We start from the raw sequence: 22,056 nt of genomic DNA on the forward strand, positions 1-22,056 counted from the left end.
AAGAAAAATTAAATTGATATTAATCTAATAATTGAAGGTAATGGACGTTTTATTTCGAGGAAGGTCCAGGGGACTTCAATGCTGAGAGGCGTTTTTAAAATGATTTTAATCATAATGATTGATTTTAGTGTTTTTGATGATTTTACTACGATGTTAAAACCATCGAAAATCTCATATCAAAAAATAATTTGTGAATTCATTTTCAAGGGCAGTGTCACACAGAATTAATTGACTTGATTAATGGGATATTTATAACAAAAATATCATCAATATGGCGTCAGTTTGTCATGAGCAAACTCCTTAGATTACAGTATCCAAGGATTTTATCATCAACTGGAATGGCCGATTGCAAGAAATTTCTCAAGAAATGGCTCTTAATATAAATGAAAATGTGTCTAAGTTATTCAATCAGCATTTCAAAACCAAAAGACAGATGCAAGGATGATATAGCAACTCGTTCGATGGTTTAGGCACACTCTGTGTATACAGAAAGCAGTCGAACCAAAATTCTTATGAATACATGTATACCTACTTAAAAACCAAGAAGAAAACCATATAACCTACATAGGAACGAACAAGAAAAGGGATTGATATCCTGCAAGTTTGAAACACAAAGTAAAAACTGTTCTTAAGTGAATCAAGGCAAAATTGCTAAAAACAAATTCTTACTGAGAAAGGTATGGAGGCGGAAACGGGGAGTCAGTGTGCTGGAGAACCAAGCTAACCCTTGCTTCTTATCGAGACCTGCCAGTCCTCTTTCCTATTTGATGTCCGGCGTTTGGAACTGGGAAGTAACAATACATACATCTGTGAGTGGTCTTAATGGGTTTCTTAAAATAAGACCCTCTCCACCCCGACCCCCTCTCCTCTCCTTCAGGGGCCAAAAAAAGGTTTATAAGATAGTTCATCTGGCATTACTAGAAAGCAATGGCAATGCCGATCGAATCGAATCTCCCAACTTGATCGTCAGTCTGGAGACTGTATTCCTGAACATTTCAAAGGAACTTATCTCCTCGAGGGAAAAGTGGTCGCCTTGCTGTAGTGCATGGAGCTGCCTCTCCAAGTACCTACTAAGACTAGACTCTGTGGTGTTAACGAGACTGAAAGAAGGATTTGTGTGCATAAATTTAGTAATGAGAAATCCAGCTAGGATCAGCTGATCTGTCTTCACAAGCTCTGATATGAAGCAGGGGAACATGATTCTTATGAAAAGTAGCAACACATCTTTCTCTATGTTTACACGTTGATTTGCTCCCTTGTTTGTGATTGTTGATAACTGGGATTCCTGACTCTGGCGCGAGAAATTCCCAACCACATAGCAGAGATATGAGAAAGTGGTGCCATATGAGGGTTTGGTGATTATATTTGATATAACCCCAGAAGATAACACGAGCATTAAGATCTCATGGTCCCTGCCAAGCAAGCCTGAGATCCGTCCTTGTTTCAGCTTGTCTTCAACTACAACCAAACACTGCAACTGTATTGCTTCATAAGGCAGAAGAAGCACCATTTTTAGAGCCATAAAGGAATCTTTCTCAAGCACAGTGTGACTCAAGCTCCTCGCATCATCTTCATCAAGCAATATTCCATAAGATTTTGATAGGGAACAGTCAATCAGTCTTAGCACATCCTTAAACTTGGACGACGTGATAAGCTTTTTGAAAATTTCCATCCAACAAACATGTAAAGGATGAACGTGATTGGAATTCTCTGGCTTCTCTTTCTCCAGAGCTTCTACTTCCTGAAAGCTCTCCCATCCTTCATCCCAGTCATCATTATTCCAGTCATTTCCTGTTTCTGTTGCTTCTGTGGTATCTACCTCATCTTTTGCAGTTACAAAAAACCCTTCCCACTCTTCTAAAATGCCTATCAAAGCATCAAAATGAGGCTCTGTACTGGAAGATCCACACAATTTCAAGAAGCAAGAGACCGCAGTCTCAACATTAAAGAGATCATCAGGGGTAATTGCTATACTTGGGGATATGGCTGATGCGAGCTGAGATGATCTGAGGGCAACCAGTGTACTTGTAAACCTGCTAGAATTATCTGTATGATCAGGTGACCCCTGATTTGCTGAAGGGTTGCTCTTTTTACCAGTAGAGAGCAGCCCATCCCATCCTTCCCATGGTAAAAGATTAGAATTTAGCTCTGTGGAGAAACCCTTAATGCTTCTACCTGTGATGAACTGCATAATCTCTAGAACATATACTCGAACATGGCTTGGGAGCTCCAAATTATCAGAGAATTGGGCCATTCTTTCCCAAACTACATGCCTGACTCTTTGCAAATCCTCTATTTGACCTTCCAACTTACTCAGAGATGATAACAAATGATACAGATTCTGGTGTTCTTGGGATCCACCAACCAAGTTTTTTAGAATCAGCTCCAACATATTTACATAGAGATGAGGAAGATCCAGGGATTCATTCTTAGCAGTTGAAGCTGAACTGATGGCGCAGATTGACATTGATTCCAAGAATACTTCTGAAATGGCTCCAAACCCGCATCCAGAATATAACATAGCTCTGCAGAAAATCGGTATCTCAACAGAAAAATCTCCAATTAAACCAGAACTTGCATAACCAATTACAGTGCCCCAGGCCTGACTTGGTGAAACACTGTCCTCCATCACCATCCTCATAAAAACCTTCAGGCAACTTGATAAGAACTCTGGATCAAACCTCAGTGTTCCTACTGAACTCTCATCTAATGCTATTTCCTGCATTTCTTCTGTCAATTTAAGCCAGAAGTTCAAAAGAATGATGACGCAATCCTGCCATGTTGAGTTATCAGGTATAATCTCATGAGAACTGTGCAGGGGCATAATCACTGTGAAGTATCGCTTCATAATATCTAAAGAATCTGAAGGTGACAAAAGCCTCATATATGTTCTGCAAAAATCATAGGTTTGCTCAAGCTGACTCATAAATTCCTGAAATCTTTCAGCATTTTGAACATCACACTCTTTTCTAACTCTACTTTCCAAAGTAGTCAATAAACTCATTGTGTAATGTTTGTAGACATCTTGCCACACTATGAGACCTTCAGGCAGTGAATCAGCATAGATACTGGCCAATGTTTGTACCATTTTTGCCAAGGCTTCCAAGCTAGATTCATTAACATGTGAAAAGACTTCATTTTTGAAAGACTGCAAATTCAAACCATCTAATCCAGCAACATTCTTGAAGTCTAAGTTCTTGATAAAAGAAACTCTTTGACATTCTTGCTCAAAGACCTTGTACAAACGAGCTACATCAAGAGCAGACAAATTTGGTGAATTTGGATGTGCCGTTGATGATGGTTCTTTGGATTCTCCCAGCCGCAAGTAGCAGTCAGAGAGGAGGCCATATATATAAGCAAGGCGTTGCTTGTTGCACCCATCAATTGTAGGGTATACAACCAAGGAAATAGTTTTGATGGTTTCAGAACCAAAGCTAATTATTTCTCCTTTGACCTCTGAAATTTCAGCCTTAACATCATCATCATCAGTCCAAACCTCAGAAACAAGGATAGAACTAAGATACCTTAGTAGCACCTGAAGAACAGAGAAAATATATTATATAACAAATCAAAAGATCAGTTGGTTGTCCTCCATGCATTCAAAGATAAAAACAGATACACCAACATACCTCAGTGTGATTTAAGCCATAAGCATCGACCAATCTTAACACATCCTTTATAATGTGCTTCTTTTCAAACTTTACTGATTCAATCAAGGAGAAAATAGTACTCTTAATGTAGTCAAGGTCACCAGACAGAAAACGCCCCGTTTCAACTCCAGGAATGATTTTCTCCAACACTCTAGATTGTTCAGCTACACGTTTTTTTTCTTCCAATTTAAACTTCCATTCCCCCCAAAACGTGGACTGTACATCAATTTTGGTCATGTCATCTGCATTCAACAGGTAAAACAATAGACAGAATTACCTTCATTGCTCTGGAAAGAACATTAAGTGGTATAAAATAGAATTACAGCGAAAGTGTATGCTGGGTAGATTTTTTATGATAAATAACCAACTATGGACAATCACCTGAACTAGGTGGTTTGTGCTTCTCTTTAAACTTCCTCAGCAGCAGCTCTCTCCTCTGCGCCGGACCCTTGCACTCAACTCCAGAGTTATGTAATAAACTGTATGTCATTCCCACATTCATGATGCTACAAATTTCTTGGTAATTCTTCCGTATCCTTAGCTGCTCTTCTATTATTTCTACTCCACTAAAGGCATCCACGAGATTCAATAAGATAGAGCACCCCATGATATCCTCCTCTACTGTAACAGGTGGTTCTATGATTGATTTTGCCAGTGAGGCGATAACATCATCTCTGGGAGCATAATCATTTTTTGCCAGCCAGGACAGGATAGTTACCACAGCCTGTGTTTTTATGCTAACGTAATGCTTACCAGGAATAAAGGTTGAAAATTTCTTACCATTATCTGCTTTCTTACTCAATTCAAGCAACCATGGAAGTTGAATAGTGGCAAAGGATACAAGTTTTCCATTTTCCCACAAAAAAGATTCCAGATCAGTTCCACTATTCACACGACAGTTTTTAGTAACAAAAGAAAGTGTGTTTTTAATGTTACTGAAACAAACTTCTCGATCTCCACTGCTTGCTCCTCCGTCCAGTTCAGAGTAATCCTTAAGATCAATTGTTTCTTCATAGGCTGGGGGTGATGTTATAGAGGAACCTTGATCTGAGAAGCTTGAAGGACTTGTCCCAGTCAAGATTGACAATGTCTCACACTGGCCTTGCATGTCAAGATCTTTCCACGCATGAAGCAACTCACCAATAGATTCCTCATCACAATGACTCAAAGCAAAACCTAGTAAATGCTTTCGAGAGCCTATATCAATATTTTCAAGGGCAGGACCCCTAGCTATCGCAGCACATAGATCCCAAACATGACCATGCCCTTTCTTGGTCAGAACAAGACAGAGATCAAATGCCAATTGTAGATCACCTGCCACTGCAGCTTCTCTAGCAATAGCTTCCTGAACAGTAGATAAATCTTCTGAAGAGTTCAACCCAAGAAGTTTGGCAACCTCAATGAGTTCATCAACATGTAGATAAGCTCCAGCTTGGCTAGTGATTGCCATTTTGATGATCTCTATAGGATCCTTTATTTGCCTAAATTGCAAAGGAAGTAGAGTCACTCCAAGGTAAGGAAGTTTAACAGTGAGAGCATCAATTAAATCAGCCTCTGTCTGAACATTTCTGCTACTTGGAAATAAATTAAGGCATTCCTTAGCCTTCCAGATCTGAAACAAGTTGCAACAGCAAAATCAATCAATTTATACAGGAAGACAGCCATTTGAAAAAACAAATCAACGTCATCTGGAATTCAATGATTAAATCTGAATAAACAATGGACACATTATTGCATATTATAATGTCGCTAGTAAAAAGAAATTAGAGAACCTAAAACACAACAGGTTACAATTACTTATTCCATAAGTGTGTTAAAAGAACCCCAGCCACCTCCCAACCTACTCCATTTCATAGAAAAAAAAAAGAAAAAAGAACTGAAGCATTATTTGATAATCCAACATACATAATAATACAATACATCAAGAAAACACCATCATGATACATTATAGGTGATAGTTCAAACTTGGCTCTGACATACAACAAAAAGTCCATGTTCAGTTTTAGAACATCTAGTTAAAAAATCTAAATGCACCACAGAGAAAGTCTTTTTCAAGAATTCATGGAGGATTCCACCAACATCTAATTAAAAAACTCCAAAAACACAATTATAATTGTGATTTTTGAGGAATTCGTAGAAACTCCAGCAAAACTTTTTTTTTTTCCTGTGTCAGACCAAAACATGTTAAAGACAATATTTCAACTATTAGATGTTTCTTTTAAAGTGGAAAAAATGTATAAAACTTCTAATGTTCAATAACACTGCCTAAAGAAATGAAAACATAAGTGTTCTAGCTCTCTGTCTCCAGCAACTTCTCTCTAGACTGCCAACATTTCCTCTTTGATTCCTCTCATGACTAGAGACAAGTGATCCTCCACTGTTCTAATTCACATAGCCCATATGCCTCAAAAGGCAAATGGAACTCAAGTACCAGAAAATAAAATCACCCATTACAAGATAGACCAGACCCTGTTTTGAGTCAAACATTTGTAGGGTCTCACACTTTCTTTTTCAAAACTTAGATGCTGGCCAAGCCAAATAAGGTTATAGTCATCCGCCTGGAAAGAAGATTTTTTCATATGCACAAAACTTATGAGGAATTAAAGTTTTCGTGAATCTTTTATTAATGATGTGTCTATTTGAAATACAAGGATTTGATATAAATATTTGGTCACATAAGGATGCGTTTGAAACAGGTTTGTTGTAATTATGGTGGGATGTATTGTGTGACACTGCGATGGTTTTGATTGTTGGTTGGGGGCCTGTCACTGCAATTTGAGTTGGATTTGTGGTGGAGATGACAGATATGTGGACAGTCCTTTAGGTTGTATTACAGCAATGGAGTGGATTCTGTAGCATTGGTTCTGGAGAAATTGTGACAGTCAGGATTACTGGTTGTGGTAATTGGATTGTTGCAGTGCAGGTATGTTGGTGGAGATTATGCTGGTCATGATTGAGCTTTGCAGTTGGAATTGCTGGTATTTTTTATTTTTCCAAAAGATAACTGGAGGAACATGAATGGCACACGACTTTGACCCATAGTTCCTTCTCTTTGATGGATTTAGACTTCAGCATCATGGCATAGGTACTCCAAAAAGATAACCATAACAAGTTAAAAGGTAGAAAATGCATTTGATGACATATAATGAAATATAAACCAAAAGAGTTTCACGATTCCACAAATATCTAATTAAAAGTTTTAAACTACAAGAGTGCCTTCAGAACAATTCCTAGTGATACAAAGCATGGCATCCTAAAACCCATATTCAAATTCAGAACATGCAGATATTTAATGGATATTTAAAGAGATGAACATATCAAATTACTGCCAGGTATCCAAAGCCATAACAGAGCTTAACATGCACGAGTGCTTACTTCAGAGCAAGACAAACTTGAAGCTGAGAAAAAGTACTCCCGTGCAGCTTGAATAACAAGATTTTCTGCTTTCTCTGATGCCAAAGCTACTGAACTTGTACCTTTCAGATAATTTCTAGCAAGTGAAAATTTCCCAGCTTTCAGCAGTCCTCTGCAGAATTCCACTAGCATATACTCTGGGTCAAGGAAAGGAAAAGCCTTCTCTCGCAAGCATTGCACATCATGCCACATGTTTGCCCAATCATTATCTGATCGACCTGGCTGTCTGCGAACAAATTTTGACAGTATAAGACGAAGAATCTGTTTAACACCCTTTTCATCTGCATGAGCCTCAAGGAAGAAATTCATTGGCTTTGGAACCTGAAACAAAGAAGTAAATAGTATGCTAGAAAGTGAAGATTCCTGAATAGAAGCATATATCTAACGATTCATTTATTTGACGGTTGTAATGAATTTCCTGATCAAAAGAAGCATGGGCCATAGAAAACAAAAGACAAACCTGGTACAGTGCCAGAAGCCTCCCTGCTTCAATATGACCTTCAGCAAGCTTCAGTCGTTTCTCGAGGTGCTCAATAGAAATACCGACATCTGTTAAGGTGAAATACTATTAATCATCAACAATTCCAATACCAACGATAACCAAAGAATATTGATAACAAAAATGCACACAAAGTACATATGCTTTGTGTTCATGTATCCTGATATTTTTCTATACGTTTCAGTCTTCAGTAGAATATAGATAGTCATTAAAGCCAAGACTCTTGATTATACAAGAACAATTTAAAAAAAGGGTAAAGTTCCAGATTCAGGAAAATCAATTAAGGAAACTCATGTTACCGAAACTTCAGATTTTAAAAGCAACTCAAACTTGAGAGCAGAGCTTAATTGGAATGATCTTATCTTCTATGACAATTCCTATTTCAAGTTTGAAGTCTCATAACTGGCATCTCTGGGCTAATAAGAATCAGCTCTGCCATGAGCTTATTTAAATGCAGAAACTATTTTCTGTACCATGAGATCTCTCACTAGCTACAGTGAATACATGTTGACTCCAACTTCATTCTTTTTTATAAAATGAAACACCCCCACCTCCACCAAATCCCTCTCTAAGTGCACAAGATGTGTGCAAATGTGTGTTGAGACCTATATTATTTAGAAATTTATAAACGAAATAGCAACCAATAAAACCTAATTAATATTTTTTTTCAATCAAATCTGTACTACACAGAATGTACCTTGCTTCTGTGGGAGTTTTGACAATAAGTCAGCCATTATACTCCATCTATCTGTAACAGTGCACAAATAAATGCACTGCAAAGCACAATCTACAGCCTCAATCTCATCCTTGAAGAAACCATTCATATGCAATTCCCTGCATCCTTCCTCAATAACCATCAAGCATGTGTCTAGTTTATTCTCCAAAGCAATTTCCTTCAGCCATTTTACAAGAAATGAATCATTTTCATGAACCGAAGGAAAATGGCAATCTGTACCCTGATCTTGAGTAAAATAGGTCATGTTGTGAAACCTATTTCTCATGAATGGAATAGCCTTATCATGCAACCTCTTTACCACATTTTCCTCTTTCACTCCCTTAAGCATCATTCTGAATTTTTCATACTCGGATAACTGTTCCCAGGAGATTAGACTCAAATTAGAACATACGTCAACATCATTTTCATCAGAATAAATTAGCTGGTGCAACAATAAAATATCCTCATGAAACTTCTGTAACTCATAGATGCCTTTGCGGCAAGCCAAATCAATCAAGTCGATGCAATTGTCAAGCTGGCCACTAAAGCTATCAATATCTCTAGCTCTGTTCTTGTACCACTCAGAGAGTTCACTAGATGACGGCCAAAGATAACCAAAGCACCGCTTGACAATGGGCTCAGTTTGGATCTGGGTAACAATCTCATGATTCTCTGGTAGCCTATTGATAAAGTTAACCATTTCCTCACATTCTACCCAATCTTCTTCCCTAAGAGCAATTCTTGGGGGAGGAGATCTTCCAGGAAGAAGCTGCCCATAGGTTTGAAGAGGAACAGTTTCAGGAATAGCAGCTAATATTTTCAACAATGAAGGAGATAGTGAATAAGGATGACGCTTGAAGAGGAGGTTTAGGGCCCCAATTTTCCCACTTTCAGCAAGTGTTATGGCAGCTTCACCAACAAGTATAATACGAAATTTGCGAAATTCCTGCACAGAAAACCTGCACAAAGACTATGTCAATACACTATCAGTCAATACAACTAATAATCTGATAGTAAATTCAGGTAAATTTATGCTATATTTCTTTAATCTCATAAGAATTTTCCAGCAACAACAGCAGCAGTATAATAATAACCACAGCATTATAAAGTCATTACACAATCCAGGAATATTTTATGCTATGTTTCTTTAATAGCATAAGAATTTCCAGCAATGATATCAATAACAGCAGCAGAATAATTATAAGCATAGCATCATAAAATCATTATGCTAAAGCTTTTTCGCATGTGAAGGAAAATGAATTAAGAAACCTGAAAATATGTATCAAGAATCAAATCATTTATGTGGGTGCAGCATCTTCAATGATCCAAATTAAATCACAATATCAAAGTGGGACTTAATGGAGAAATTTGCATGAGATTTTTCTGCATGTAGTTGATATAAACAGCTTCAGTATCCATAGAAAGAATAGCGGGTCTTTTTTTTTTCCTACAAAAATCTATATGAACTTGCATAGTATGCAAATGCATCAAGGAATTCAGCCTGTTTCTCAAGTAAAAGTTCATAAAATACATCAAAAATGGTTGTCCAGATCCTGATGAAGCATTGTATTTCTGATAAATACCCATAAGCCATGAGAGAGAGGGGATTGAGTTGCCAAGTAACACAATACCTGCCCATGTTTATTCCCATATAGGTCTCTAGCCTGTCCCTGAATTGTAACAGCTGAAGTCTAGCCATACGAAAATCCCAGATCTGGCTCCCTTCATCAGCTTCTGATTCCGAAAAACGGAACTGATCAGTCACTTGCAGCCCATATGACAGTAGAGCTTTTACCGCATCTTCTGTTGGTCCAACCTTATCAACACATTCCGAAAGCACAAAACTGCGATCCTTGATATTGGACAAAAACATGTTAATACCATCTTTTCCTTGGCTAGAGTGCAACCACTGAGATTTTAAAATTTCATCTCTGTCCAAGCCATGATGATTGGCAAAGTCCAAGGCAGCTTGATATTTACAGTTACTAATTAAGATATTATACATTTCAGGAACAGATCTCTTTGACAGTGAGATCAAGCTCCAGTGCAACTGGGAAACATCAAGTTGATCACTTCTGCCACCTGTGACCCGCTCTACATTGTACACATTATCTGACTCTCTATGAGGTTTACTTGGAACTTTGCTATCTAAAGCAAATATGCGGCCTTGAAACTGCTGTATCCTATCCAGAACAAGCATTGAATATAGATGGTTGTGCTCTTGAAACTTTAAGCCAGTAACAATATCAAGCATGGCCAAAATGCCTCCACGTTTTGCAAGAGTCATGATGCGGTCAGACCACCAAGTAAAATCCACAATATCATTTAAAAGTTCATTCTGTCCATTTGTTCTGTTACTGGTTCCTTGTGAACGTAATTGCTCTTCACAAGCAAAACTCACAAGTGATCGACTTTCTTTATCCATCTTGAAAATGTGCAAGCGTCCTGTTATATCTAAAGTGGCAACAAACTTACCTTGTGGTGAAATTAGCACCTTTGGACATGATAGTATGGCATCTTTTGATTTGGAATACAAGCCTTTGAACTGAATAGAAATCAATGGTTCCAAATCTAAGTTTCGACTTCTACACCAAAGAGAAAGAAGACATGATCCTGGAAAAAAAAAAATAGAATATAAAATTCCAAAACTGTCTAATGTAATTTTTTTAAAAAAGAAATAAAGGTAAAAAAAATGTTTTTCCAAGCTGCCTGGGGTGGGTATTTAACATATATGATTTCACCATCTACATGGCGAGTTGCATTACAAATTCATGGGCCAAAATGTCAATTAGGGTATTATTATTTTTGTAATTCTTTTTTTCAAAGTATGCTCCAAAGAGTTTAGGAAAAAATGAAGAAACTCCATAAATCCTGTGAGTTGTCCTGTGTGGGATAGACACAAGGATTCAAATCTGAGAGTTAAAGTCCAAATACGCTTAGCAGGACTCAAACATTTGATCTTTCATTGAGAAATGCAAGTCAGGCTACAAACAAGAACAAGCTTTAGTACTTGCATATATAGAAAGTAGTTGGAAATTCAAACTCAGTGTGATTTGATGAAAAATTATAAGAGACTAAAATTGTTGATAAGCATCCCGTCATTTGCAGGTTAGAAAAACAATACAACTTGATATTCAAAATTATTCCCATATAACTCAAAAATAAAAAATAAACCTAGCATTTCCATGTCCACCTCCAAATTACATGACAGATGTACATAAATCGAATCATATTATATCAACTACATAAACCCCTCAACAAATTCAAACTTTCATTTGACTACCACAACAAAAATAACAAAGCACTAAAACATACCAGCAGAATTTTCAATAGACAATTGCGAGATACCAACTGCACTACCAACAACAACAAGCAAGGAACATTCCGAACTATAGTCAGAGCAGAAAACATCCTTTGGAAACTTCCCCAGCGACTTCAACCCCCGATTTAAAACAGAAGCACTAGGCTCCTTACTCATCTCAATCAACTGAAGACATCCATCTGCTGTAATAACAACAAATCTACACCTGGAAAACTTTTTCAACCAATTAATCATCCATCAAAATCACATAACATAACACGTTATTATCATACGATGCAAATCCACAACACTTACAAACAAGACCGCTGCGCATCATTATCATCAGCATCCTGCGGAATCAATCCTACTATCGACGAACTTGCTCTCAACTGCCGCTTACCAATTCTCATAATCTCTTCCCCATTCACTTTGATCAAATAAACCGTATCACTATCATCTACTACTCCTAAGACACCATGAAATTCAGACCACACCCCGCTCGTGAACACACCACCACCTCTACCTATCAAAAAAATCCAAAAATAAAATAAAAAAATTAAAAATAAATTTTTGTACTGATTAACTGCATAATTTAATATTTAAGCTTGTAAAATTAAAATTAAATGTCTTACAAGTGAAGGTTCCGTGCGGTTGCTGATAATCATTCTCTTTGGACAAAATCGTGATTTGATTAGCACTAGCTACAGCAACGTAATCACCTCGTGGAGATATAAACAGCGATAGATTTTTCCTAACTTCTGTTGATGATTTTGAATTATAATTCCTATAATCACTCCATTTCTCTTTGATTATGGACAAGAAACCGCCTTGATTGACCTGAATCATTCACAGAAAACAGTGATTAATCTGTTAATTTTGATTAAGATGAAGAAATTAGAGAGATCGATCGAGAGAGACCTTGTTGGAGTGTAGGAGAGGAGGGTAATTGGAAGTATAAGGTCTGGAGATGTGAAGACGCGTCTCGTAAAGCACTTCGTCTTCCGCCATTGATGATGATATATGACACCGTTTCTGTCTGACCGGACGGAGGAACAAACGGCAGATGGTTGATTCTTCAGGAGACGTTTCTGTCGGTACACTTGGAACTCTTGAAGAAGCAGAGTGACTGGTTTGCATTTGTTATTCGTATGTAGAAGAGAGAGGCCCATTTTAACTTGAGAGGACTGGGCTTTGAAAGCCTATTTTTCTTGTTGGGCCACTCTTATGCTTGGTGCCCCGGTAGTTCCAGAAACAAACGGCAGACGGTAGTTTTTTGCAAGTGCGTGTATCTATGAAGACAACCTTATTTTTCCGTAAGGTCAATTGTTCCTTAGAATCTTTAACTTCTGTAGTAACTCATCAGGAATCCCTTTCTCCTAGGCCAAGCATGCTGCCTGATGGCTGAGAAACTCTTGCCAACACGAGAGCTTGTTGGAGCATATATATGCCCAGTGATAGAAGAAAGAGATCATTCATGGAATTCAACATGCAACTCTTTCATTAATTTTGCTTCCTTTCAAATGTGTTATTTGACGATCGTTTTTATGTTATATTGAGAGATTTGAAGATTGGATTTGAGAAGAATTTACAACATAGTAAAACCTTAAAATAAATCTTGAAGATTTATACTTTCCTTTTAATTGATATATAAAAAATTATACTTTGCATACCAGATCAACGCCAGCTTCAAATCTTGATAAAAAAAAAAAAAAAAAAACTAAAATTTCCATGAATATAAGATCACCCCCTAATGATATATATATAATTTTATGTTCTTATCTTCTCTCTTTTTTATTCTAACTCCTTTTCTTTTCTTTTTATGGATCGATTTGGTAGAGAAGAAATCAACCACAAATCGATCAAATCTGACTTGCCTAGACAACGAACACATCTTGTCGACTCGATTTTTTGTTAAAATATTCTCTTTTGGTAGTGACGTGTTGCCATGTATAATGAAACCCTAATTGACTTGCTCATTATAACTCCAGTTCTATGTTGTTTTTGGTGGAAAAAATAGAGGACAGAGCAAGTGCCAAGTGGTTTGTGGCTATGGTTTCGGGAAGACTTGGACGAAGGGTTACGGTGGTTATTGGCGGCATTTGTTGGGGCAATTGGTTAGGGTTGTAAGGAAGTAAGGTGGTTGTTTTTCTAGCAAGGGAGATAAAGGATGTTGGTTTGGGTGGTGTGGTGTGGTGCGCAGGTCAGGTCTGGTGACTAATGGTTCAATATTTAGAGTTGGTGGATGTTGGGTTGTGGTGCCAGTTTTAGTGAAGTGCACTAGGCTGGCGTGGTGATGCTAGCTAGTTTGTGTTGTGGGGGTGTTAGGTTCGCTGGAGTGGTGGAAGAGAGAAGAGGGTTGTTGGGCTAGTGTAGTACTGGAGAAGGTTGTTATACCATGGTCTATGCTGGGTGGTGGTTGATAAAGGGAAGAGGAGGTTGAAAACGGTGGGGCGGTTGGCAGCAAGACTGCTCAGGGATGGGCGAGTAGAATGTGGTTTCTGAGATTAGGGTTAGTTCAAGTGGGTTCGGTCGACGATGGTGAGGAGATAGAGTTAAAATGGAAGGCTAGTGGTTGTGATGGGTAGTGTGGCTAGTCGAAGAGAGAATAAGATTAATGGTTTTTTTAAAATTTTATTTAGCAGCATTTATAAGAATATTTTGATTTGAGTTTTAAGTGTTATATACCAAGCTTAAACATTTTATAGTTATTTTCCCCTTTTTCACGATTTGACTGTAATAAAATAAAAATCAAACCTATCATAGATTCATTCGTGCCATTTATTTAATCTAATTTCAAATACCAACAACAGAATTAGCAAACAGAGGGATATACATACTCATAGCTAAAATTATTAATTCATATTTTGCTTGGTTCGGCATTGCGATCTTAACAAGATTGGTTAAAATTTGAAAAAAAAAAAAGTTATTTTTTAATAGTTTTAATGTATTGTTATTAAAAATAATTTTTTAAAATTAAAAATATATATTATTTTAATATATTTCTAAATAAAAAACATCTTACAAAATAACCGTACCACATTACCGAATACCTTTTTCTACATTAGACCTCGTTTGTTTGGCAGAAAGTGGTTTCTAGTTTTTGTTTGCTATTAGAAAAATTAGTTAACGGAAAACACTTTTCAGTTAAAGAAAAATTTAACTTAGTTTCTAAGAAAGTGTTTTCCTTTTATTTTTTCACGGAAAACACTTTTTAAAAGTTGTGAAAAATTTAAAATTATCATATTATTTATTGATTATAACAAATTTAGTTTTTAAACTTTTGATTGCTATATATTTTGTTTTGAATCTTTTTTTTTTCAATTTCACCCTTTAGAATTTGATTTGTATATTAATTTTAGTCTTTTTATTATTGTTATTTTTTTTCTCTTACTATTTTTTTAATTTAAATTTTTTATCTATCAAATTTAGTCCTTATTATTTTTATTGTTACTTATTTTATTTGAAATAATTTATGAAATTGTAAATATTATTATTTTAATTTCATCATCTTTCAATTTTTTTATATGTTAGATTTGATCTTTATTATTTTCATTGTTATCTATTTTATTTGAGATAATTTATGAAATTAGATTTTTTTTTTAATTTCATTCTCATTCAACTTTTTAATCTATAAAATTTGTTTCTTATTATTTTAATATTTTTTTAAAAAAATATTAATAAGTTATTTTCCATGAAATAACCAAATACTAGAAATTATTTTCTAATTTATTTTTCATGATATTATTAAACATTAAAAAATAATTCATAATAAAATTATTTTTAAATAATATATTATTTTCTATTAAACAAACAAGTATTTATTGACATTTTCTAGGCAGTTAGCAGCCACACATTATAATAGTCTTTGATTGTAGATGACCTTTCAAGGATCTGCCTCTCGTACATGCAATGCCAAGATTTTCAAAGTCTGGACTCGTGAAAAATTGCATCATTTCAAGAAAAAAACAAGCCAATGGTTTCTCTTGGTCAAGCATCTCATGAATTATGGAGAAGAAGTCTGGACTCGTGAAAAGTTGTATCATTTCCAGAAAAAAACAAGCCAATAGTTTCTCTTGGTCAAGCATCTCATGAATTATGGAGAAGAAGTCTTCATTTCCAGATAAAACAAGCCAATGGTTTTTCTTGGTCAAGCATCTCATGAATTATGGAGAGGGGTGGGTTACAAGTCTTGGTGTCTGCGGCCTAAAATCCATGTTAAAAAGGACAATCTTGGCCGTGGCAGGAATCTCTCCTCCTCTGAAATTGGGATTAAATTCCACCATTAACGACAAATTAATCAAGCTAAGCAATCACCCTTTAATTTATTTTCTCCAATTTTCAAATATTATAGCAAAAGGTAACATATGGCTGCTAGCTCAACTTTTGTTTTATCTCTTATATTTAATGCTATGTTTCGTTTTCCAAGTGTAAGCGTGATTTGTGATCTACACACACATGTATATATTGAGTAAGTTTTTGTTTTTTTAAAAAATATTTTTTAATAATTTTAATGTATTAATGTTAAAATGAAAATATATATTAAATTTTTTTATGGGTATAAGCTAACTGGCATGCATTAAATATGCTGTACCAATTGAATTAGATTATGATCTGTCTTGGTGTACTAAATATGTCGTTATATATTTCCAGCATATATTCTATAGTAATCATAAAAAGTGTTGTAAGATATAAGTATATATTAGTTGATAAAAAAGAGTACTATGTAATCAACAACACAGACCAAGATTATACAAATGACAGTGCCAAACGTGATTGAAAAGGCAACTAGGGATTTATTTACTGTTTCGAGGTATATTTAGAATTATAGTAGGGTTAGATTTAAAGTGTTTTTTTGTAATATTTATTTATTTTTAAAAAATTATTTTTGAAATTAACACATTAAAATAATATAAAAATACAAAAAAAATTTAAAAAAATTGAGGAAATGTGATTGAAATAATTTTATGTTAATTTTTCTAAAACAGAACAATCATATTTTTCTTATTGAATCCTGAAATTGAAGGGGGGAAAAAAGCAAAATAGAAAGAAAGCTACGTGAATGCTTTGACTAGAAGCCTCCTATGATCTGTTTTCATTCTTAAATTTGATCAATTGACTAATTAATACCTCGTTTTTTTTTCGTTTTTATATTTTAAAAATATTTTTAAAAAATAAAATTTTTATTTTTTTCTTTACTTTAAATTATATTTTTGCTATGTTTTCAAATTGTTTTAATGTGCAGATGTTAAAAATAATTTTAAAAAAATAAATATTATTTTTGTATATTTTCAAATAAAAAATACTTTAAAAAAATAATTATTACCATACTCCCAAACACCCTCTAAAAATTAAAGAAATTTATGAAAAAAAAAAAGGAAAAATTGAACTTCCATTCTAAGAAAAAGAAGAAGAAAAGATTCTATGATATTTTTAGATTTGGTGGCTTAGATTCTCCCTCCATTTTTAGATTTGGCGATGATTCACTCAAATGCAAATTGCAAAGTACGAGGCGTCCTATTAAATTTTTTTCCGAAAAAATATTATCCTTCGAGTAATATATGAATTGACTAAATATGCAGTGATAGAGCTAGGATATAAAATATTGAAGGGGCCGAATTAAGTTATTGATACATATTAATAATATACATCTCTTTTGCGTATGTATACTAATCAATAACTTTGAAATAAGAAAACTATGTAAACAAAATATTGATACAATTAATGTTACTAAAATTATAGCTTTCTAATGACTAATAAAAATATTTTTTTTTATTAACTTTCACATAAACTAAAGTTAATTACATATAAATTTTCATTAGCCTTAAAATTTATAAGATTTGAATTAGAGAACTCACTAATAAAAATCTTATAATTTGACCATGAAGTGCAGGTGTAAGGGTTTATTTCCTTAACTATTTATTAAAAACTTATGTGTTTTTAATTTGGCACACATTATTGTTTATATATATATATATATATATATATATATATATATATAAATGTCGCACCCCAAAAAAATAATCCTGGCGAGCGGCAATCGGCTGGCGATTTTTCATCGTTTGTTGCGTTTGCTTTGAATTCGTTCGAGGGAGTCGCCACCTAGTAATTCATTGAGGGCTACTAGGAAACCGAATGTACTGGTCTTGTCAGAGATCGCGGGTAAGGGACTGGTTGTGGTTAGGGAAGGTATCAGCACCCCTAACACACCCTACCTGAGGTAAGCTGCTTCATGTTCTGATGTGATTTGGCTTGAAAATAAAATAAAAAATTGTCTAATTTTGACTTTGGGTTATTACCTATCTTTTAATCATCCAAAACCACTTCTGTTGATACGCAGATGGGTGTACCGTCACCCAAAAAGAAAATAAAAACAATTTGTGAAGCTTAACTCTCAATTGATCATGCAGATCCAATATTAAATGATGGAATTTGTAAAAAATATAATTAAAAAAAATAACAAAAAAAATAAGTCAAGTCAACCAAAATTAATCCATTAAACTCTATTTCTCGGGTTTGGTTGAAAACGAGGCTGGGGATAACCCAATAAAAGGTAAACTAAAAACAAAATTATGAAACAATTTCTCATTGAAACATAAAAAATATTAAAATGATAAAATTAAGAAAAAAAAAGGTCAATTAAAAAAAATTGAGTCAACTAGGTTAAACCGTTAAAACTTGTAACCTGAGTAATGAGACGGAGACAATTCAATGAAACAAAATCCAATGTTAAAAAGACCCGTGACCCGAGTTATGAGAATGATATAACTTATTAGAAAGAAAATAATAATAAAAAAAAAAACAACTCGATTTAACCGGGGTTAAAATGCCAAAACATGAAACCCTAATGAGACCAAGATATCCACATAAGAAGAAAAATAAAAATAGATTATAAAATTCAATTTCCAACCGATTTAATAATTAATGATAAAATTAAAAAAATTAATTATTTTTTAAAAAAAATACTAAAAACAACCCAAGTTAACTTGAGTTAACTCGTTAAATACTATTCCCAAGTCACAAAGCCAAATAACCTAACAGAAAATAGACAAAATAAATTATGAAACATAATTTTCAATCAACAAAATATTAAAGGTGAAATTATAAAAAATATAATTTTAAAAAAACAAGCCAAATAGATTAACCCATTAAATTATGTGTTATAAGAATATAATAACAAATCTAATATTAAAATAATAAAAAAAAAAAAACAGAAGCAATCTTATTCGTAAACACATTCGAACATGTATATGTACTGGATTATAGGTGGATGTGGAGATAGCTGGCTGGCTTGGAATTATTATATATAGGTTTGGTTCAACAATAAATTAACCATGACATTTGCATATTTAAGACACAAATGCGACATGACTCTCTCTTCCTTCTTGTTCACATGCCAAGATTAAAAGAAATCATCCATTATGGAAGTCCTTTTCCTAAACAACATGAGAGAGAGAGAGAGATTCCCAAATCTTGATCTTGATAACATCGTTCCAATATGCTTATAGTAAATTATATATATAGTCCTAATTTACCTTATCCCTTAAATCTTTGAATCTAGGGGCCGGGCCATCCACAATATGGAGACCCAAAAACCCTTAAATATTAATGTAGCTCCTAGCTAGCTCCTCCTCCTCTTCTATATATATGGAGGTTCCACCTCCATTATCCAAGCATTGAGGTGAAGTAGTGTCCATGGAAGAGAGATCAAGAAATGGGCGTGTTTTTGGAGAAGCAGACACGGCGTGGTATTGATCCTGCTCATCTTCTGTATTTGCATCATCAGTTCTTCGCTGAGGACGAGCCGAATCAATATCACTCCTGTATGCTTCCTTCTCTCATCTTTTATTTGTTTCAAGAGTAGAAGAAACACACTTTTAGCTACTGTTTATGATCCCTGATGGTGTTAATTGATGGAGTTGCTTTCTTGAATATTCTCCCTACTCTTTTCTTTTCTTTTTTTTTTCCCTCTACTTTTTACTATGATTTCTTCTCTTCTTTTTCTTTTGAATGGATTTGGTTAATGTTTTGAGATTGAAAAATTGAATATAATAAAAATATATTCCCTTGTCTTTATTATTTTGGAATGATAGAGATTTATTTCAAAATTCTTTTTGATTGGGATGCAGTTTTTGGCTTGATTAATTCTTCATTGTCTGTCTTATTGGATAAAGATTAGCGAATCTGACTTTTTGTACCTAGAAACTTATCTTATTTACAGTGATCAAAACATATTTCTATATTATTTATGTGTATATTGTTTTTTAAAAAACTGATCAAACACAATATTAAAGCTCATGATCAGAAGTGTTTTTGTGGATCTACTAGTTATCCTTCCTATCATTGTTCAAGAAATTCGTTTCTGGATTAAGCTTAATTTCTGATAGTGTCTGAGGTCTTTTCTTCTTCCCATTTTGATGGATATCCCAAAAATCTCCTATGCGAAATTTGGTCTTAAAATCAAGTTCTGAGTTACTGTAAACTGCCGAAGAAATTAAGTGCATGGTAATTAATGCCACAGAGCATGTCAACAGCAGGATCCAGAACTGCTCTTTCATGTCTGGTATATTTCATGTTTCTGCCTAGGTTTTCATCATATTGTCTCACCTGCTTCCACATAATATTGTCATTTTGCGTAACCCTCTTAATCAAATTTAAGATACGTTAAATATTACATATTTTCTAACAATAGTCATTCGCTAATTAATATCAGTTGAGCTACAATTAGTGCTACAATTAGTTTATTATTTTGTAAAATGACCTTAATTAACATACCTAACTAGCTAGATATATACTTTGCCGTCCAAGCTATAGACTAATAGACATTTAACCCATTGGTGCTCACATATTAAGCTCCATTACTAATAAAAGTATAAAAATTAAACTTCTTATGATCAAGATTGTGATTAGTTAGAGTCTAACGATATAAATTAATGATAGATATAAAAAGAAGACATGAACTTGCTTCATTGAAAAAATAGAGATGAAAATATTAAAATAAATATGCTTTTTGAGACATGTAATACTTAACTAGAGTGTCCCAACTCCCAACTATGGCCGTTTTCGGTTTTTGATAATTTTCTTTGAATAATGGAAACATCAACAGATAGATTTGACTATTTATATATGGCATACATTATGGTATAAATTATGTTTGTTTTTATAATTGAAAAGTACTTAAAAAAATTTAAATAAATATTATTTTGATATATTTTAAAATAAAAATATATTTTAATAACCAATCGCTATACCAAGATCACGGTAGGTGAAGATAAGATTCTTAATTGATAGATTAATGGGAGTCTTAATTGATAGATTAATGGGTTTTTATTGTAGCCAATAAAGAACATCTTAGCCATGGCTGCTTTTGCAACCATGGCAAGCAATGTCCATACCTACAGATAATTTCTTTTTAATTACCTGTAAAGGGATAATATTATTTACTCCACGGTCAAATCTATTAACAATAACTGAGTGCATATTCAGGTGTTATAAATTTGTCCATGGCGGCAAGACCTTACAAATACCTCATGATCATACACTAGAGAGCTAGGAGGAACTTGGATTCTTTTGTTAATTAATTAGCACAATTGCATGCCCAAAGACTAAGGGGGGAGAAAAAGCATTTGTCACTTCTTTTTTATTTTAAGTCAATTCTATGTTTGTCTCGGGCAGCCAGCCTCCCTAGCCATGTACATTAATTTGATTTCATTGTTAAAAAAAAAACATGGAATCTAAATTCTTTCACAATTGAAATTGATTAAAAATAAAAAATACATGTGAATCTCCTCCTAAATAACCAAGAATATCCATTATTGTATTTTTATAACCGAATGTTATTATTATCTACAACTTTATATATATTTTAAAAAATAATTTGTTAATGATTCCATCAATAATATGACATGTCATATATATATATATATATATATATATATTATATAACTTAAAACTAGATATTTAATCAACAATCTTTTTTAACATAGTCTTATAAGAAAATACAGGATTATTCGCGTACAGATCAATGCAAATATGTATCATCACAATATCCAGGTAAGTTTGTCAGTAAATTATGACATGTCATGTTATTGATGAAATTATTAATAAAATATTTTTTAATTATTTTTATTCTATCATCAACTTTTTTAGTAATTAGGGAGGTAAAATATTCCATCACCAATTATGTTGGTAACTTTCAATATATATTTTTCGTCCCTAATATATACTATAAAGTACATTGTAATCAACAAACAATTATATGTCTTTGAAACATTAACCATCATCACATGTGCACATTTACAACACAAATGTGAGATGACTCGCTCGTCCTTCTTGTTCACTTTCCAAGATAAAAAGAAATCCTCCATTATGCAGGTCCTTTTCCTAAACAACAGTGGGATTCCCAAATCTTGATCATGATAACATTGTTCCAATTAATATGCTTATATAGTCCTTTACCTTATCCCTTTAATCTTTAAAT

General features: G+C 34.0%; 1 protein-coding gene across 2 annotated transcripts; it reads right to left on the minus strand.

Annotated features, from left to right (window-relative positions):
- Positions 1-380: 380 nt before the first annotated feature.
- Positions 381-12,723, minus strand: LOC118035944 (MAG2-interacting protein 2). 2 transcript variants are annotated; one of them, XM_035041617.2, is made up of 11 exons: positions 12,498-12,723; positions 12,212-12,416; positions 11,895-12,102; positions 11,594-11,805; positions 9,910-10,891; positions 8,261-9,237; positions 7,525-7,613; positions 7,026-7,385; positions 4,032-5,262; positions 3,630-3,892; positions 381-3,535 (listed from the first exon to the last, which is right to left on the minus strand). In XM_035041617.2, the coding sequence occupies exons 1-11, from the start codon at positions 12,714-12,716 to the stop codon at positions 905-907; spliced, it is 7,377 nt and encodes a 2,458-aa protein (XP_034897508.1). In that variant the 5' UTR covers positions 12,717-12,723; the 3' UTR covers positions 381-904. The 2 variants fall into 2 exon arrangements, with proteins under 2 accessions (XP_034897508.1, XP_034897509.1); XM_035041618.2 differs by lacking the exons at positions 12,212-12,416; positions 12,498-12,723 and having other exon boundaries at positions 11,594-11,813; positions 11,895-12,036.
- Positions 12,724-22,056: the final 9,333 nt, after the last annotated feature.

Source organism: Populus alba, chromosome 12 (genome assembly GCF_005239225.2).
Source record: "Populus alba chromosome 12, ASM523922v2, whole genome shotgun sequence".
In the NCBI taxonomy this organism is placed as follows: domain Eukaryota; kingdom Viridiplantae; phylum Streptophyta; class Magnoliopsida; order Malpighiales; family Salicaceae; genus Populus; species Populus alba.

Excerpts from the sequence above, each read along its gene's own strand:
- LOC118035944 (XM_035041617.2), bottom strand. The coding sequence starts at position 12,716 with ATGCAAACCAGTCACTCTGCTTCTTCAAGAGTTCCAAGTGTACCGACA. Across the intron at positions 12,103-12,211 it reads ACCGCACGGAACCTTCACTT|GTAGAGGTGGTGGTGTGTTC; the intron begins GTAAGACATTTA and ends TTTTTTTGATAG. Across the intron at positions 11,806-11,894 it reads GATGCGCAGCGGTCTTGTTT|GTGTAGATTTGTTGTTATTA; the intron begins GTAAGTGTTGTG and ends AAAGTTTTCCAG.